The sequence below is a fragment of the Haliotis asinina genome, chromosome 9, assembly GCF_037392515.1.
Source record: "Haliotis asinina isolate JCU_RB_2024 chromosome 9, JCU_Hal_asi_v2, whole genome shotgun sequence".
NCBI lineage: Eukaryota > Metazoa > Mollusca > Gastropoda > Lepetellida > Haliotidae > Haliotis > Haliotis asinina.
The window spans coordinates 42,611,618-42,631,844 of NC_090288.1; the positions used below are offsets into that span (position 1 = coordinate 42,611,618).

The 20,227-nt window shown below is 39.4% G+C and overlaps 1 protein-coding gene across 6 annotated transcripts in view; it reads left to right on the forward strand.

The window, feature by feature from the left end:
• Window positions 1-20,227, forward strand: part of LOC137295641 (plasma membrane calcium-transporting ATPase 2-like) — a 162,752-nt gene that overhangs the window by 113,120 nt on the left and 29,405 nt on the right. For all 6 annotated transcript variants that reach the window (XM_067827097.1, XM_067827098.1, XM_067827094.1 and 3 more), the window contains 3 exons: window positions 11,256-11,516; window positions 18,522-18,647; window positions 19,298-19,453. In XM_067827097.1, the coding sequence (XP_067683198.1) occupies window positions 11,256-11,516; window positions 18,522-18,647; window positions 19,298-19,453 (543 nt within the window). The remainder of the gene's footprint in view (window positions 1-11,255; window positions 11,517-18,521; window positions 18,648-19,297; window positions 19,454-20,227) is intronic.

The window sequence follows — 20,227 nt, forward strand, 5'->3', positions numbered from 1 at the left end:
TTGCACGATTTGCCCCAGATTCGGAAAAACGCTAGCACAATTGTTGCTCATGACAGTGATTTTAAAGAGTCACTTACGCTGAGGCTTAAAATGATGGAAAAATTAGTACCCAAGAGCATCAGGCTCTTTCAATCGATACTGTTCAAGATAAATTGTAAGTATTTGTACACTTCTTAACGATAAACTTGTTCTGTATGTAAATGATAAATCCATCTGCATTCTGTTCAAAGTGGGTCGACGTTTTTGGTTTAAGTTTTGTTTTCAGATGATTCTTGCTTGACTTGATTTTCTTCAAAACTTAGGACTTTCCTTACCGTCCAGATTCTCAAAAGGCAGATGTAGTCTTCCTCCGATCGATTTCCCAATGCCAGTTGTGAGAATCTGATGCACAAACCAAGAGATCAATAAAAAACAGGACATTTGAACGGCAATCATGAGGTTAGATTATATTTATTTGTGCAATTCTATAGCATATGTTTGCCTGTAATAGCCTTGGACTTGATTGGAGCTAATGTGATGTTGTAGACTCGTAATCTATCTGAAGATGCACCTTCATCAGCTACAGTGTTCGATGCCTTTTATGGGAAACTATAAATGAAAGATTGGATTAATTTGGTCAATTAATGCTACGTGAGAGGCCTTTTTTTTTGCATTTTACGAGTTGAATAGGAAAATTGTGTATTGAAGATTTGATAAGGAAACAGAAGATGAGAAATGGTCCACATTCCTGCTTGTGAGGTTTGTTCTGAATGTTCGTTATCACAAGGTTTTCTGCGGGAAAACATATGTCCATTCATGGGTGACAACATTACAACATTACAACATTACAAACATTACAAACATTACAAACATTACAAACATTACAAACATTGCTTGACAACATTACAAGAATCTGTATTGAAACGTTTCACTACCTGAGTTGTGGAGCTTTTTATCCATGGAGTTTGACCCTGATTAGATTGAGAGCTGCCAACTTCTGCTTATAAGACAAAATGTTAGTGATGTCAACTTCTTTATTATTTACACAATGTTTCTGGGCTATTCCTTGCCCCGTCATGAGAACGTCATCAAGAACCTCAACTTCTTATTGTAGAAGACAGTACCATAGTTTTGACATTGCTCATAATATCAATCACCTGTTCCTCTATTGCAAGGGGCAGTCATATAGGCTGGTGGTTAAAGTGATTGCTCATCACACCAAAGACCCAGGTTCAATTTGCCTCATGTTCAATTCTGGAATGAAATTCTGATGCCTATTCTCTAATATATGTAAAGAAGTTGTGGCAAGCAGAGGGAGAAACCCCATCAAGATCACTTGCGTGTAAGCATCAGTTGAATCTCGGGACAATAAACACCAATATCCATCTGTCTATTTAGAGTAGCCTCCCCTTTGCTTGTGTGTTTTATTGCCAGTCAAGTGGAGTGATTTCATCAGACAAGCCATCTTGTAAAGAAAAACATGATCAGGCCATATGCTGATGGAAATGTTCCCAGAATTGTCTGTGGCAGAAGAATTTGGTTGCAGAATCGGTTATTGTAGAGGTGCAAATCTGCAGGATCCAGTCACAGACAATGAAAACATAAACAGAACTTGAGATGCGGGAACAGTTTATGGAAGGTGGTGGGTACGAGTGTAGGCATTTGGGTGTTGAGCTAGGAGCCTATGAGAAATGTAAGGAGCACCCTGACAGGCCTGCTCAGTAGATGTTCACTGTAACTCGCTTTGCAGTGAGAATTATCGAAAACCTTTCATGTTTTCATAACTTGAGGCAACACTTACAAAATATCTAAATTTATTTAATCAACTGATTGGTCCTATAATCAGAATCAGATAAAACGTAAATAATGCTAATATGTCTTATTTACAAACAGCTCTATTTCTGATGAAAATAATGGTATTAGCTGGGATAATTGTCACTCTCATAGTGTTGTGTATATACAGTGTATGATAAACCCTTGTAAAGAAAATGTAGCTAGGTGTGTTGTTAGAGGTTAGTATTTAGCCCAGTGGATGAGGTGGTGGATCATCTTGCTAATTATCCAGGTCCATTTTCCATGAGGGCACTGTGGTGTCATGCATCTATATGTGAGGGGTATAGTACTGGTGTCTTGTTGGTAAAGGTACAATTCTGCTGAAGTGATGTAAATACCAACACTCACTCACTCACTCAACTGTGCAGATGTGGTTTAAACATTTATAAACCCTTTTTCATGCTCGCAGTTGTGTTGATTTGTTTCATTCGTTCATCCAGTTTCCATGCATCTAAGTAGATCCTGATGCCTGAGTATATACCAACGCTTGTAGATAGAGTCGTGACGATTAATTGATACGCAAGTTATCGCGATTCAAGAGCTGCATGATACGATACATCGATACGATTGTTGTGTATCGATTCAACACGATACTTACATACTTACCAGTCTACGAAAACATTGTCTCCCCTTCTATTTAGATTTTCGTGGAAAATATTGCTATGGACATGCTCCGACTAAGATAATTTTCACAAATTTATTTTGTTGTCTGTGCAAAAAAGCCTGTTGTGCCAATGTTGATCCCTGCTGTTCCATTTTTTTGGGAAACACTACTTTACTGACACATGCTAAACATTTTTAATAAAATGTCTTTCATTTTTCTTTGGAGAAGAATACCTTCCCTGAAATGATAACATAACAGCACATTATTTCCAGTACTTTTATTTTTCTGTATACAAGGACAAAATATCGTGATACGTATTGTATCGTATGTATAGGACTTCCAGTATCGTGATACGTATCGTATTGTGGCATGGGCTTATTGTCACAACTCTACTTGTAGATGTGTGCAGCCCTTCCAACCTTTGTTGATAATTCTCTCTGTGATTAATCAAATTCGAATGTTGAAAAAGCCTAAATGAAACTGTTCACAATTTCGACAGTGTGACAACAGTTCAAGTGACACATACTGTAAATTCATGTAATGTTAAACTCAGTCTTTAGTAGTAATGGTGAAAAATTATTCAAAAGGTGTTTTTGCAATTTCCCCACATTTTCTCCTGTTTGGTAATTTAGTATTGTTATGAGTTGCTAAGTTCAGATTCCGCTGTGAGAAAGATTTAGGTTTTTGGTGATTTGGAACCTTGCTATGTAGCTATGCTTGGCCACATTGTAACTAACTACCACCTTGCACTTAGTTTGGCTACAGTTGCCATGGCAGCATGTACACACTGATGTGAAACTCATCATCCCTTGATTGATCTTAAGATGGGGGGGAAACAGAATGGAGGAAGGATACCCAATGCGGTACTTATGCTGAGGGTAGGGTTGGGAATGTGGAGCTGAAGGTAGTGGAGATGGGATGGAAGTTGGAGTGCTGATGGGAAGGGTGTGGTATAAATGGTAGGTGTGGGGATCTGAAGCTGAGGATAGAGGAGAGGGAATAGCAGATGTAGTTCTGTGGATCAGGATTTGGTGCTGACGTTAGGGGCTGGATCTCGAATTGAGGGTAGCGTTTAGTGTATCTTGTTTGGGTGGTTTGGATGGGGTTGTGTAAAGGATTGGTGGGTGGGGTTGAGACAGAGTATAGTGCCTTTAGGTATAGGAGAAAACACGCCTCTGAGGTTTTACATTGTCTACTATATGTTAAGTCATGTCTTGTTTTCCCAGAATAACCGCGTTTGAGCCTTTGTTTTGGAAGGACAGGTTTTACTTTTACGCTAGAAAGACCTCTTCCCAGGTTTTTCTTTTCATTAGTAAGACTACTTTCCAGGTTTTACTTTTCATTAGTAAGACCACTTCCCAGGTTTTACTTTTTGCTAGAAAGACCTCTTCCCAGGTTTTACTTTTCATTAGTAAGACCACTTCCCAGGTTTTACCTTTTGCTAAAAAGACCTCTTCCCAGGTTTTACTTTTCATTAGTAAGACCACTTCCCAGGTTTTACTTTTCGTTAGTAAGACCACTTCCCAGGTTTTACTTTTCGTTAGTAAGACCGCTTCCCAGGTTTCACTTTTCTTAACTTTATATGAACATCAACATTCAAATGAGTGTTTGCAATCAATCGAGAAATATCATTCAAGATTTAATTCACAATACAAATGTTTTAGCACACTTTAGGTTTACATCAATAGTCCAGCAATATCAACAGCAATTGGCTTGAAAAAATGCTCCCATTTGGGGACTCAAATCCAGGTCTGCACCATTAACAACTAGGGTGCAGAACACCATCGGGAAACGAGAGTGAGTGAATGAGTTTAGTTTTACACTGCACTCCAGCTATATGGCAGCATATACGTACAGTCCAGTGATCAACAGGGTCAGCATCGATCTGTGCAACTGGGAACTGATGACATGTGCCAACCAAGTGAAGCCTGACCAACCAATCCTGCTAGTCGACTTTTACAACAAGCATGGGTTATTGTAGGCCAGTATTATAACCCAGGTCAGGAAAGAAGAGATAAGGGAATTGTTATGGAATTTTAAGCAGATTGTTTGTTTGTTTGTACTTTTATGAAGCATACTGTTATCCTGTAGGGACCATGCAATCAAATAATTGATATCATGAGTATCACTCCAAACAAAATGACACTCACTCAATTGAGTCAAAAGGACAAACCGACATGTTTAGTTGCCTGGAATGATCAGTGTGAGCTGTAGGTGATCTGTGTTTGTATGTGTAATCCTCACAATGTAAACATGTTCTGGTTGGCTGGGGATCCTATTGTGATACATCCTACATACTTCAGCAGTATGTGTTATCCTTCAAGCTGGTCACGATCCAGTACAAAACACTGCAACAGATGTGCTTCATGACCATTGGTGTTTATCACATAAACTGTGCTACATGGGTCAAACATCTCTATTATGGTGTATGGGTCAGATATATTCATTTAGAAACTAGTCATAGCTCTGTCTCTCTCTTTTCACTGTCGCATGTTCCATGCTCTGAAAAATACCTGTTATTGTGAGAAGTAATATATTACGCAATACCTGCAGACTACATGTTCCTCCTCAACAGCCTCTCGACCCACACAGATGTTGTCTGTGTGACGCCACATAAAAACAGGTCACCACATTCCTTCACCACTTGTCATGTTGGTCTCTGTCTCTGCCAGTTTCTTATTAGTGTCATTACAAGCCTCCAGGGTCTCTTTGCTACCGAGGTGTCTCTGGAAGTGTCAGACAGGCTACTTGCTTGGATGCCTCTGGTGTCGTTGTGACAAACATTTGTCAATGTTCATTCAGGTTTACAAGATGCTAATTTGAATCAGAGGATGCAAGATGAAGGCTTAGGTTATGAAGATAGATAGTAACAAATAAACCCATTTAAATTGTAAAGGAGCCCCATTGAGATGGGAGATTCTGAACCTGGGGAAATCTAGTTTCGGGGTTCATTTATGGGTTTAGCATTGCACTGAGTGCTTGGTAGGGAAAATGATATTGTTCAGGGACTGTGAGAGTTAGACTGCTAGAATGCAAGGTCCTGCTATTAATACATATAACTCATGACATGAATAAATGTCACATTGTTAAGTAATCAGACTAACCATATATTTGAACTAGAACTGATGGAAGTGGTGCAGTGGTCAATGCCTTGAAAGGATCCAGTGATGTTTGGTTTAATTCTTTGAATGTCATGTTGCTTGGGTTACAGCATTCAGTCGTCATGATGCTGTTCCCTGACAATGTCTAAGAACTCTTCTGAGAGACTCCTTCCTGGTGTTCCCGGCTGAGTAGATCTGTGAAGGTCCCAGGGTAGAATAGGCCTTCAGGAACCCATGCTTGCCATGAAAGGCGACTAATGGGATTGGGTGGCCAGGCTCGCAGACTTGGTTGACACATGTCATCGGTTCCCAATTGCGCAGATCAATGCTCATGTTGTTGATCACTGGATTGTCTGGTCCAGACTTGATTATTTCCAGACCGCCGCCATATAGCTGGAATATTGCTGAGTGCGGTATAAAACTAAATTCACTCACTCCTCAGCTGAGTATTACTGGAATATTGATGAAACAGCATAAAATATCCTCACTCATGTACTAAATACCCTCTGGTGTCCTGTAATTACTGTTCAGAGTTGTGTCCCTTGGTTCTGCAGACTGCAGAATCATCCTTTTTTGTGAACATGATACCTAATTTACTGAGCATCTTCCCTTCTCCAATCATCTCTTCTCATGCTTGTACCTACACTGTATCGACAGGAATATTGCCTACCGTGAAAAATAGTCAGTGGATCATGTAAATCCTTTTGAACTTGGCAGGTAGTAATACATCATGCAGGGTGACATGTCATATGCTGCAAGTGTCAAGCTTCACCCTTCCTGGGCTTCAGTTCAGTCAGTGATATAAATAAGGACACCCTGAGGTCAGTTGTTGTAAGTGGGTCTATTATTGGAAACTCACCTACATACAGGCCAGCAGTGATACTCAGAGGAGTGTTTACTATGTCAGATTTCTATTCAGAAATAACTGCTGTTATTGCTTACTCCCATTTCTGGTGTCCCCTGCAGTGATATTGCTGGAATATTGCTGAAAGTGGTGTAAAACTAAAACTCACTCACTCACTCCAATTGCTTACTGTATTCATTTACTTGATTTACAAAGAAATATTGATAGGGTTTGCTCACACACAATTCTGTTGAATGAGAAACTTAGAATTACCAAAAGAAATCAGCCTTCATTTGACAAGACTTTTGAACAAGCAAATTCAGTCTTACGGGAAATTGTGTGTGCTGAGAGGGAAAGATATCGAGAGGAAAGGAATTATGAATAGATTGAAAGTGTAAGATATTTTGAGATCTTGATACTGATCATGAGCAAGGAAAATAGGAGACATTGAGTGAAGGCTTGGAAGAAGACATGAGAGATAAGAAAAAGAATAATTCTGTTATAACCTTTTAAATTTTCATTTCAGATGCTTACCTAATGTTTCTCTAGTATTTGAAGTCAGAATGAATTTTTCAAATAATATAAGCCTTTTCACATTTTTTTGCTATCCTTCATATTGATTCAGTGTGTATCAAAGCAATATGTATATGTGTACTGTCACAACACAGAGTTGAACAGAGTTCACAATAGTACACTTGCAGCCTTAAATGCATACTTGATTATTGAACACCGCACCAGCTGTTCCATGTTGCTCCATGCCACATTTCCTCCAGCTTGTTATAAATACAAATCACTCAATGCGAATGTATGGCAAGATTGTATGATGAAGTCATGTGGTAGTCAGGTTCTTACCAGCTACATATTGGCAGTTTTCCTTAATGATATACAAAAGCATTCAAAGTATTCTGTAATTATTATGTGAAATATTGGAGAAGTTTTGCCCAAAACACATTTCCTGTAAATTAAGTGAGTGAGTCTAGTTTTACGCCGCACTCAGCAATATTCCAGCTATATGGCGGCGGTCTGGAAATAATCGAGTCTGGACCTGACAATCCAGGGATCAATAACATGAGCATCAATCTGCGCAATTGGGAACCGATGACATGTGTCAGCCAAGTCAGGGAGTCTGACCACCCGATCCCGTTAGTCGCCTCTTGCGACAAGCATAGTCACCTTTTATGGCAAGCAGGCCTATTCTACCCCGAGACCTTCACGGGTCTCCTGTTATTTGAGCTAGAAATTGACCTGTCAAAGCTTTGACAACCTCATGCATCCAGTTATGAATCACCTGATGGGAATTCATAGATTATAGATTTTTTTATAGTTTAGGTAATAAAATAATAAATTTTAAAATTGCACTTTCAACTAAACTACATTGAGTTATATAGTATAATGACTGGTAGTGTTTGGGGATATCACTGATATAAGGCGTGGGTGCCAGATTTAGATCTGATGGTCCCATTTTGTGGGATTGTGATTGTCATTCATGGTGATGTCATGTTAGGATTAGTTCTCAGGAATCACTGCTTGTTGTTATTGGCCAGTCAGTCAGGCTCTGTGATCAGGGAATTAGCATAATATCAGTCAGTGGATTGTCTGGTCCAGCCTTTATTATTTACTGAGTGGAGTTTCAACCTCATTCACTCTTGCTCACATTCTGTATGACCCTTTTACATATATATTTCACACTTAGGGCAAAGGTCAAAGTGCTGGCCTAGTCTGACATGGTCTTCAGACCATTGAACTTAGTCTTTCTGTAAGCAACCAAACACGGTGTCCAACACCCTGCACTTCCCCAGCACTCCCCCAGCACTCCCAGAGTAAGCTGACATGCCATAGTGTTGCTGAAAGAGAACATGGTGGTATACTCACTTCACTGAATCACATACACCCTCCAAGCACCATCAACAAACTTACAAGCATGTGTTCTGAAAGAGGGCCAGTTAGTACTGGTCTTTAACAGGTGCTTGACAGGCCTGTCTTCCGGAACATGTATGAAGCTGTACCTTCCTTCCTCAATCAAGGTCATATGAGTTATAAACACTTTATGGCTATATATAACATGTATGCATTGGTAGGAGACACCACAAGCATTTCCATGTGCTGTGCTTCAAGCCATTGACTATAATTAGCTGCATTTTTTTCCTGTCACTAAAATACCTAACATGTTATAGCAAGTTGTGTCATGTTGTCTTGTCATAGAATATTCTATTGTGTTATCACCCAGCAAGTCTTTTACAGTAGTATGTAGAACATGCTGATATTGATGTGGCTCCAGAGAATATGTTCCTGATACACAGCTGATGTCTATGTACATTTAGATATAGGAGTTATTTAGTTGGCAATTATGTGCATATTTCACCATGTCATACATACCACCAAAACCCAGTTGGGATTCCTTGTTAGTGAAAGCCCCCAGCAATAAAAGCTGCTTGTGTAAATGCTTTGTTTGTTGTTCAACACTCCAATATTTTAGCTATATGGGTGTGGCTGTGGTCTGTAAAAAATCAAGGCGGACCAGACAATCCAGTGATCAACAACATGAGCATCTATCTACTCAGTTGGGATACAATGACATGTGTCAACCAAATCTGTGAGCCTGACCACCCGATCCTGTTAGTCGCCTCTTATGAAAAGAATGTGTCACTGAAAACCACTCTTAACCTGGGTCGTCACAGTTTTGAGAGAGATGACTTAAGGATTAAGGAATCAGAGACTTGGTTGAATGTGTTTCGCTGTAGCATGACTTGAGTGATCTTGCTCACAATATCAATCACTGAATTGACTGCTCCAGACTTGATTATTTACCACTGACATGTACGTACAAGAAAACAACAAATATTAAACCAAAATGTTGTCAGTTAAAATTATTTTGTTTTACATGTCATATTTATGACACCCTTCATACACGTTTTGTAATTCCACAGAATTGTATATAAGTCTTTTTCAAACTACAAGCAAGATATTGACTTGCGTTATCATGACAGCTATTAGCATGCATGTTAGCTTCTTAGTGGATACAAAGGAATGGCTCATCTATTGACCATTCCTTTCACCTCCCTGTTGTCAGTGTGTGTCTTCCAAGGGAAGAAGAATATTGTGCTATCAGGTTTACAATTGTGAACAGTCAATTACAAAAGATAAGATATTGAGTTGCTGTATGGAATACATCCACAACTTCTTGTTCAAACACTTAAATGCACATTATTGATGTTGTTCATTAAATATTCAGCATTTCCAATTCTACAATGATTCAAAATGAAAGGTGTTTTTTTTCTGTGTTCAGGAGGAAAAGGCAGATGTTGCATAGTTCTGAAATTGGATTTCAAAGGTTTTTTCATTGATCAATTACTATTGCCTGATTGGATTAGAAAAGTAGCTACACGCAAAATGATTATTTTACAAACATCGCCCTCATTTGTTGTGCATGACCGTGTGTGAAATTAATTTGAAATAAGTTTACGTCAAGATGTAACCCAATTTCACATTGTGGCAGCTGAAAGCATTAAAAGGGTAATGGTTCTAGGCAAAGTTTAATGTTTGGGATATTGTTGCTTTGAATATCAGTAAGAGGCATCTAACGGGATCGGGTGGTCAGGCTCGCTGACTTGGTTCCCAATTGCGCAGATCAATGCTCATGTTGTTGATCACTGGATTGTCTGGTCCAGACTCGATTATTTCCAGACCGCCGCCATATAGCTGGAATATTGCTGAGTGCGACGTAAAACTAAACTCACTCACTCACTTTGAATATCAAGTACAAAACATCGACTCAGCATACACTGTTTTATCACCGGATGTCACCCTACTCTCCCACAGTTTATACAAAGTCATTGTATGACGATGGTAGCATGTATTATGCTTTGGTCCAGAGTTTGATTTGGTACCAAACAACCAATAATTATAATAAGAGATGAAAATCAATTTTGATGAGGTCATTCTCAGTAATATGTCATAAGTATGAATGAAATTTAACTGAATGCCAGCCAGATTTTTATCTCATGACTGGAATATAACCCTTGTGTCACGTTTTATGGCTATAGTCAAGGTGTATGTCCTGAGTATACCTGTGATTTAACTGAATACAAGTCACATCTTACATCTATAGTTGAGTTAAGAATGAAGATTTTATGGATATCAACTTCTTTATGAGAGAACACAACGTTTCGGAGTTAATGCTTACTCCTTCATCAGGTGATTGAGAAAGGGATACAGAGGTGTATTTATATGTACAGGTAAAACAATAACAAAGTAACAAGTGGAATGAGTTAACGAAAGCTAGTATAAACAAGCACTGATAGGAAGCCGATAGTTAAGATAACAATGATGGAAGCCAACGGTAATGCATTACAGTTGATTGGATATGTTTACATAACATGATTGGGGATAAGGATGGAAACATATCCAATCAACTGTAATGCATTACCGTTGGCTTCCATCATTGTTATCTTAACTATCGGCTTCCTATCAGTGCTTGTTTATACTAGCTTTCGTTAACTCATTCCACTTGTTACTTTGTTATTGTTTTACCTGTACATATAAATACACCTCTGTATCCCTTTCTCAATCACCTGATGAAGGAGTAAGCATTAACTCCGAAACGTTGTGTTCTCTCATAAAGAAGTTGATATCCATAAAATCTTCATTCTTATGTATTTACACTTCTAAATGACATTCAAAGACTTGTATAGTTGAGTTATATGTCATGAATATAACAGAGCGCCAAACACCTTCTATGACTATATGGATGTTATGTATCATGGTTATAGCTGGAATAAAGCCTGGTTACCTCACTCACTCACTCACTCACTCACTCACTGGATTATAGCCATGTGTGAAATTACTGATGTGTTGTGACATGCCAATCTGACAGTTTGTGTTTTTGCTCTTGCAGTAGCGGAGGAGGAAGAAGAGCATGGGTCAGATTCAAGCGTGGAAGAGGCTGCTGGGTGGATTGATGGCCTGGCCATCCTGGTGGCAGTGGCTGTTGTAGTGCTAGTGACTGCTTTCAATGACTGGAGCAAGGAGAAACAGTTCCGTGGACTTCAAAACAAGATAGAACATGAGCATCGCTTTGCCACGATCCGTGCAGGAGAGTTGGAACAGATTTCTGTAGGAGATTTAGTTGTGGGAGATATTTGTCAAGTAAAATATGGTAAGTTGTCCTCCTGGCATCAGCAGCGTTTGTGGATTTTACCAACAGGCGGAATTTCTTTTGGAAGATTTTTTTCTTTCTTGGATTAATTTATTTGTGTGTATTTTGTGTTTTCCTGCTTTCGGGAAATCATTGTAAAAATAAAATAAAAGTGAGGATTCATTGAGTGTCCCCTGGTCAACAGCCAGCAGGAATTACATGGATTAACACATGCTGATATCGCCCAGTTCTTCTAAAACAAACTTCATCACATACAGCATGGACATCTTTATGGCATGAAGAGTTATCTCCCTTGATATGGCACGCTTCAGCCCTGCTTGTGACTGTTGATGCCTGTTTGATATTCCAGTGCAATCTTTAACAGTCTAATGGATATCTAACAGAATTCTATTTCGACAATGGATTAGTCTTTTCTCATTTCCATAATCCATAATATCCATGGCCATCGTGGATATTTTTTATTCGGTAGGGTAACAACAGTCAGATGTATTGATGTGCAAGTTGGCAGTGTCAGCTATTTGAGTGAGCTTAACCAGTTGGACGAATCAATATGTGCCCACTTGGTGCTTGATCTATACACTTTTCTCTCCTCCTCATTACGACCGTCTCGGAAGGCCGATGCAAATTTAATCACTTTCCAGGAGTGGGATGGGGGCTGTTGTCAAACTACAAGCAACATCAGTAGTCAATCAGAACCTGAGCTGTTTCGGTCATACTGTTAAGAGTGGGTGGAAACATGGATGCTGTTACCCATAGACAAGAGGAGCAGATGATATTAAAGGAATGTCTTAACCACCCTCAACCCTCAGCTATGTTGGCAGAGTAATGAGTCAATGCTGTTCTATCCAACCAACGCACTGATCCATACTGAGATAGCTGTGATCGATACCGGTTCAGTGTGTCGGCTATTCCCTTCTGGTCCGAGTCTGCTATAATTAAAGCCTTCTTGCACATTTGCCCTTCACAAACTAAAAGCTTTCATTATACAGGCAGATAGCACGTGCATACCAATTGCATGCTTAGGTGGGAAGAATACAGATTTATTTACCAGAGTTACATGGTGTATAACTGGCTTAAACATCACCATTATCCTCCAGTCTCTGGAGAAATTCCTATAAACAGGATTGGAAAGTACATTAATTCTTAGTGAAACTACACTTGTTGCTTGGTTAAAAAAGCATTGACAAATAAATAGTGGACACTTAATTCACCTTACAGGCGGCCTGCACGAAACTGCGGTTATTTACAAGGACTTTGCCTGACGTTTGTAATGCGCGTACGTTGCTAAACAGGTCATGAGTGATCGGAATTGTCGGCTCCGTAAATATACGGGAGATTTAGCTTAGATCAATATTTTATATTCTGTCCTGGAGGTTGGCAAGACAGGCTAAGGTGGTGGATTCCTTGTCGACTCTAAGAAACCTCATGTGTTATGCATTAAGATAATGCTGAGCTTGGATGTAATAAGACCGCAGTAATAGAAACATGGGTGCCACAGCCAAGGGGAGAGCAGGTTAGGACGGGGAAGAAATGGCTGATTGGAGTTGTAGGGGTGAAGGGAGAATGAGGGTCTTGGGGGGGGTCGGGGGTAAGGTGATCGCAAGGAGTTGAAAGGGACAGTTAGATAGGGTGACCATCAGATGATCACAAGACACTGATGGATGGGATGTTAAAATGGGTTGTGCTAGGCGTGTGTATTGGTATGGGACAAGTTTTTTTGGGGGTACAGGCTTTTGAGGAGCAATATTGTGTTGGGGTTATAGGGCTGTTGTGTTATGGAAGAAGGGGCATAGGGTGTTTCAGGAACAGTATTGTGTTAGGGATATTGTGTTAAGGAGGTAGAGGCATAGAGTATTTCTGGAACAGTATTGTGTTAGGGGTATTGTGTTATAAAGGTAAGGGTGTTAGAGGAGCAATATTGTGTTAGGAGTATTGTGTTACAGGTTGAGGAGTATGTTAGGGTTGGGGCTGTTTTTTGTTGGATGGCAGTGTGTTTCGGATTAAGGATTATTTAGAAGAGTTACTTGTGATGAAGAGCATGTAGGTAGGGTTAATAAATGATGGAGTTCTCAGAGGGCTGTATAAGTGTGATGGTTAGAGTTTCTTAGGGAAGAATAGTGTGTGGAGTTTACAGGTTTGAATGCTGAGGGAAGGGAATGCTGAGGGTTTGGTTTGAATGTGGGAGGAAGGGTTTGAATGTTTAAGGTTGGGTTTGAACGTTAAGGGAAGGGTTTGAATGTTGAGATTTGAGTGATGAGGGAAGGGTTTGAATGTTGAATTTTGGGTTTGGATGTTGAGGTTTGGGTTTGAATGTGGAGGATTGGGTTTGGATGATGAGGGGTTTTGTGGGAGGGGGGTTTGTTGGGTTTTTTTTGCTTTATATTTCCACTTTTTTGTTACATTTTTATCCATTTCATAGCAATATATACCCATAACGCATACATGCATTTAGATGTAAAGAGGATTGTGCCTCTATTAGATATACTGAAAAGAATATATATACAAGGACATCATAACTGTATGGAAGGTTATGACTGATGTAAATATCATATATGCATTACACAAAGGTTACTAGGAAGCATATGTAGAGAACAACACCATTGGATGTTGAGGGTTGGGTTTGGATGTTGAGGGTAGGGTTTGAATATTCACAGAAGGGTTTGAATGTTGGGGGTAGGGGATAGGGTGTGTCTGTTATTTCTCATAGTGTCTTGAAGGTTGGATTGAAAGGTTTCTAATATTTGAACACTGGTGAGTTGTGTTGAGGGTCAGAATTGGAAGGTTTGTATTTGTGAGGGTATGGTGGGAAGGTTTGTATTTGTGAGGGTATGGTGTTAAGGTTGGTATTTCTGAGTGTATGGTAGGAAGGTTGGTATTTGTGAGGGTATGGTAGGAAGGTTGGTATTTGTGAGGGTATGGTGAGAAGGTTTATATTTGTGAGGGTATGGTAGGAAGGTTGGTATTTGTGAGGGTATGGTGAGAAGGTTTATATTTGTGAGGTTATGGTGGGAAGGTTTATATTTGTGAGGGTATGGTGAGAAGGTTTTATGTTTGTCAGGGTGTGGTGGGAAGGATTATATTTGTGAGGGTATAGTGGGAAGGTTTATGTTTGTGAGGGTATGATGGGAAGGTTTATGTTTGTCAGGGTATGATGGGAAGGTTTATGTTTGTGAGACTAATGGATAGAAAGTTTGTGAGTGGAGGTTCAGATTTGTTTCAGCTGTGTACCAGAGACATTACTTACACAAGCTGGCGTTCCTGACTTTCAAGAAGGACGAATGTGTATTGATTTTCTGATATTGGCTAAGTAGGCCGTCTCAACTGGGATAGGGAAGGTGTACTGTCAATAAAATCTGGTAATGAGGAGTATGCAGGGGATTTGTCATGGAGCACACTTGGAAAAAAGCTATAATTTAAGTAATGACTATCAATGACAACAGCTTTTTTAACATAATTCTTTTAAGATATATTCGAGTTGTGATGCATGTTTTTCTCAAAGTGTACAACACCAGCATCAAACTAATGCTCCAGTGTGTTGCTCATGACTTTGTTGTTCATGATTCAGTCCTGAGTCAGGATGGTCACATCATAGTTTGCAAATATATGTGTGAGACTGTATTTCTAGATATATTCATACTTGTAAGACACAGCATGCTTGTCATAAAAGGGGACTAACGGGATCGGGTGGTTAGGGTCGCTATCTTGTTTGGCATGTCATCGTATCTCTGACCACTGAAATATAGCTGGAATATTGTTGTGTACAGCATTAAACACCTGAAAAATGCTGTTTCTCATAAGTTTGCCAGAATCTTCTAAACTTGGGTTTTTTCCCAGTAATGTTTCTAGGATTTTCAGCACCTTTTAGATCTAGGTGGGTTTCATCCAGCGTAAACATGTTAGACCTGCATCACTTTCATCTCAACTGACATTCTGTTCAATGTGAGACCCATGAAGGTCCCGGGGTAGAATAGGCCTTCAGCAACACATGCTTGCCACAAAAGGCGACTATGCTTGTTGTAAGAGGCGACTAATGGGATCAGGTGGTCAGGCTCACTGACTTGGTTGACACATGTCATCAGTTCCCAATTGCGCAGATTGATGCTCATGTTGTTGATCACTGGATTGTCTGGTCCAGGCTTGATTATTTCCAGACCGCCGCCATGTAGCTGGAATATTGCTGAGTGCGGCGTAAAACTAAACTCACTCACTCACTCTGTTCAATGTGAGGATCCTTCCATAATGGATCCTTCCATAATCAACCTGTGCTTTTCATGAGAAGCAACTAACAGGATCAGGTGGTCAGACTTGCTGACTTCATTGAAACATCATATCCTAATTGCATGGAACGATCCTTAGACTCACTGGATTGTCGGGTCCAGATTTGATTATTTACAGGCTGCTGCCTTATAGCTGGAAGGTGACTATCCTTGTCGTAAGAGGCGACTAACGGGATCAGGTGGTCAGGCTCGCTGACTTGGTTGACACATCATCGGTTCCCATATGTGCAGATTGATGATCATGTTGTTGATCACTAGATTGTCTGGTCCAGACTCTATTATTTACAGATAATATAGCTGGAATATTGCTGAGTGCAGCGTATAACTAAACTCACTCACTCACACTCTTCCAGTAATGTCACCTAAGGGAGAGAAGTCTGCATATCACTCCTTCCCTACATCGCAGCATGATACAGATCTCAGAGGTTACCACAACATAGGAAAAGCGACATAGAGATACTAAACGACCTTCCTTGTAATTCCATTTATGTTACAAGAATTAATGGCTTGGTAGCAAATATCTAGCGAGTTTGGGACTAAATCTTTCACAAGTTTGGTATTAATGGTATTTCACGGAGGAAATTTTAGTATTCTGTTTATTAGTCTTCAACATAAATTGATAGAAATTGCAACGACATTCCCTACAGTGAGTCAAACAAGATCTAACACCATTGTGACTGAGGTATTAGTATTGTGATGTCATAAGTGTAAACCATTATGATGTCACAAGTCGAGCAGTTTTGTGTAGCATTGAAAAAAAATAATATTACACTGCAGTAATCAGGTACTCACCCATGAATTGTAAAATGTTGGACATTTTATATTTTTGGTATATGAATGAAACTGCTTTTGTAACACTTAACTTGAATTATATTGTTTGTAGAGCCAATGTTGTGAATGTTTAGAAAACAAGGTGACAGTGTAACATTGTTGAAAACACACTGAGATTACTGTGTGGACTGTTGTCACATGTTTAACACAGTGTACATAAATCTGATGTGTTATATATGTTCCCATGAAAGATTACACTGATCTTCAGAAAGTAATGTGAGGCTGTGTCATATGGTTCTAGAAGGTCAACAGGTCGGTGGGGAGTCTAGTGCTTAACTTGCTTTCTCATCATGCCGATACACCGGATTTGATTCCACACATGGATACAATGTCTGAAGCCCAATTTCTGGAGTGATGTGTCATGATATTGCTTGAATATTGCTAAATGCAGTGTACAGTCATGCTCACTCGCTCCAGAAGTTAAGACCAGTAAAGACACCATATACCAGATATATGGCCTTCAGTTAGTACTGTTGGGACTCAAAGGCAACAAGCCCCAGGATTCAAGTATATTGCTGTAGTAGTTAAACATGATAATCTATGACTATTTGTGCATGTAAAGTAAGAATGTACTGTGTGCGACTTTGGTGGTTTTAGAATTCCTAAGAAGTATTCCCATATTTGTGGTTTATTTTTGCCAGTGGAGTAGCTTTTTTGTTAAAGTGTTCATTCATCAAGCCAAAGATTCGGGTTCAAATCCCCACATGGCAATCCTCGTAAGTGTATAAACTTGTGTTGATATAATTGATATCAGTAGACACAAGGGTGAGATTCTATTCATCTGTCAAAATCACTCTTCATTAGTTTTAAATAAAAAATGTGCCTCTCTTTAACACAGTACTGCGATTAAACTTGCAGTGCAGCAATGCCATAGCATTGTGATGTCATCATGTGAATGGTGAGGACCGTATGACAAAATGGGTATGTTGCAAATAACCAGTCGCTTGAAACCGATGTACTGCACTTAGCCTCACAACGGAGTGCTAACTTTAATCTACTTGCAATCACATCAATGGCTGGATGAGGTTGCTTCATTCTCAAACCAAAATGGCAGCTTAGGAAAGTTTGAATTCGAAGGCTGATCAAAATTGGTCGGCTGCCAAATTGGCAAAAAAAACAGCTTACATCCCAGCACCCCCAGTTTGTTCCACAGGTTCAATGTAGTCATCAACAATCATACATTCATACATTCATCACTCGTCATCAAGACTCTCCTAATACATTCTCTGTTAGCACCAGACAAGCAAATGGTAATCGCTCCGCCATTTTTGGAAGAGCAATAAACACTTCGAGCTATTGCAAGTCTGAAATAAGCAATTCATTTGCTTACTCTAAGTGATTTTCGGCTTGCAACACACCCAATATCATTATGATGACAATGCATGTATTGTCAAAACAATACAAATCTTAAAAGATATCACTTGACCTCACAATCTCCAGAGGAGCTCAGGTTTAGATGATACTCATGGAAACGACTAACTGAACACATGAATGAACAGGTGTCCCTGTTATTCTTTTCCAGGTTGTATTGCGCTGTGGGTGAAATTCTGGAAATAAATACAGGAACACTTGTCCTTTCATGTGTTTCCTTATTTGTTTCCATAGGTATATTTTTTTATGTATTATGTATTTATTTAAGTACTGGATTGTGTCTGTTACAAACAAAAGACATGTTGAAGTTTCTGATATATCTGAAATATTTTCCAAGTAGTCGCATACTCAGCTCTGTCACACACCTTTAGGTTTGTGTCTTCATGTGACTGAAACACTTTTCTAAGGTGTGTTCTGCTTACATACACACAGACCCCAAACTTCACATGCTTTGGGTTGTTCTGTCATTTAATGTGAAAAGACTTTTATGTCACATCATGTCATCATGATTCTGCTTTTGTTCCAGGTGACCTTTTACCAGCTGATGGTGTTCTGATTCAAAGTAATGATTTAAAAATTGATGAAAGCTCACTTACGGGAGAATCAGATCATGTCAAGAAGGGGGACTCAACAGACCCCATGTTACTCTCAGGTAAGTATTGTTTCATAGCTCATTCACTTTCATTGCCATTTTAGGTAGCCTGGTGGTTATAGTATCAACTCATCAGGCTGAGGTCTCAGGTTCAATTCCCCACATGGGTACAATTTGTCTAGCCTACCATGTCCCCACCATGATATTGCTGGAATATTGCCAAAAGCGGTGTAAAACCATACTCACTCACTCATGCTTCTTGAGGCAAGTGCATTTAGTGGACATTAAAGTGACTTTCCACCTTGAAGAATTTAGTTAGTTGATCTTCGCATAACCAGTGGGTGTTAAGTCCTTTTGTCCCTCCTCATGGCCTACCACATTCTCAAGGGGCATTGCAATAAAGCTTTCAAGAGTTGTCTCCCTCACACACTCTCTGAAATACATACCCATCTACCCGCCTTCTCACTCACTCAACCACTCGGGGTAGTCTAGTGGTTAAAGCAGTTGCTTGAAATGCTGAAGATCCAGGTTCAATTCCGTATGTGAGTACAATGTGTGAAGCCCATTTATGGTGTCCCCTGCCATAATGTTGTTTGAATATTGCTAAAAGCGACATTAAACTCAATTCACTCACTCACTCACTCAACCACTCACTCACTCAACCATTCACTCATGCATTCACTCATGCATTCACTCACTCACTGTTGCAGGTACTCATGTCATGGAGGGGAGTGGAAAGATGCTGGTGACAGCAGTGGGAGTCAACTCACAGACTGGCATCATCTTCGCTCTACTCGGGGCCTCGCAGGAAGAACAGGAAAAGGCCAAGAAGAAGAAAAAGAAGGGAGATGAAGAAGAGGAACCAGGTAAGAACTCGTTAACACTTAAGAAGACAGGTGAGAGAGAGAAAAAAAAAACACCTGTTGTTCAGTGGTCATGTGAAACTGGTTTTTTTGGGGTTTTTTTAGACATATCTGAATATTCTGGATTGTTTTGGATTCGTTTAGGATCAGTGTCATATCAGATGCAGTTAATTCAGAATTGGAAACCGACACATGTAAGCAGATAGGAAAGGACAGGGGCATAATTGTACATATAACCTGAGTGTGGAAACCAGCCAGAATGAATAATTCTTCATGGAAAAAACAAAATTATGAAACTGGACTGGGAATGTCGTAGGTTAGGATAATTTTTTACTTGTTTGTTTCATTTTTTGTTTCTTGTCTTCCATGACCACTGTGTATCCAGTTCCATTGTCTAATCCAAGTTTCTTCTTTATAGAAAATGTCATTTCCATATTGGATAGATTTTGAATTTCTCTGAACGTTTAGGATAGGTGCATACTGACCAGATTGTCCCTTGTACTTTATGCATGGAGACTAAACATTGGACCCGAGGCAAAGATATGTGGCACTGTGCAAATCTCATGGTTAAACAGTGATTCAGTATTCCAGTTTGCTTCAAAATTTAAAACTCTTGAATTAAAATGTACATGATACCTGTTTTAACATAGAAACGAATACCTGTTCATCAGATTTGACTATTTATTCTTTTTTCTTTATTGTTTCATTATATTTTCTTTTCCCATTTTTATTAAAGTGGTTTAATATCTCTGCCTCTAGCTCAAGTTGTTGATGCGT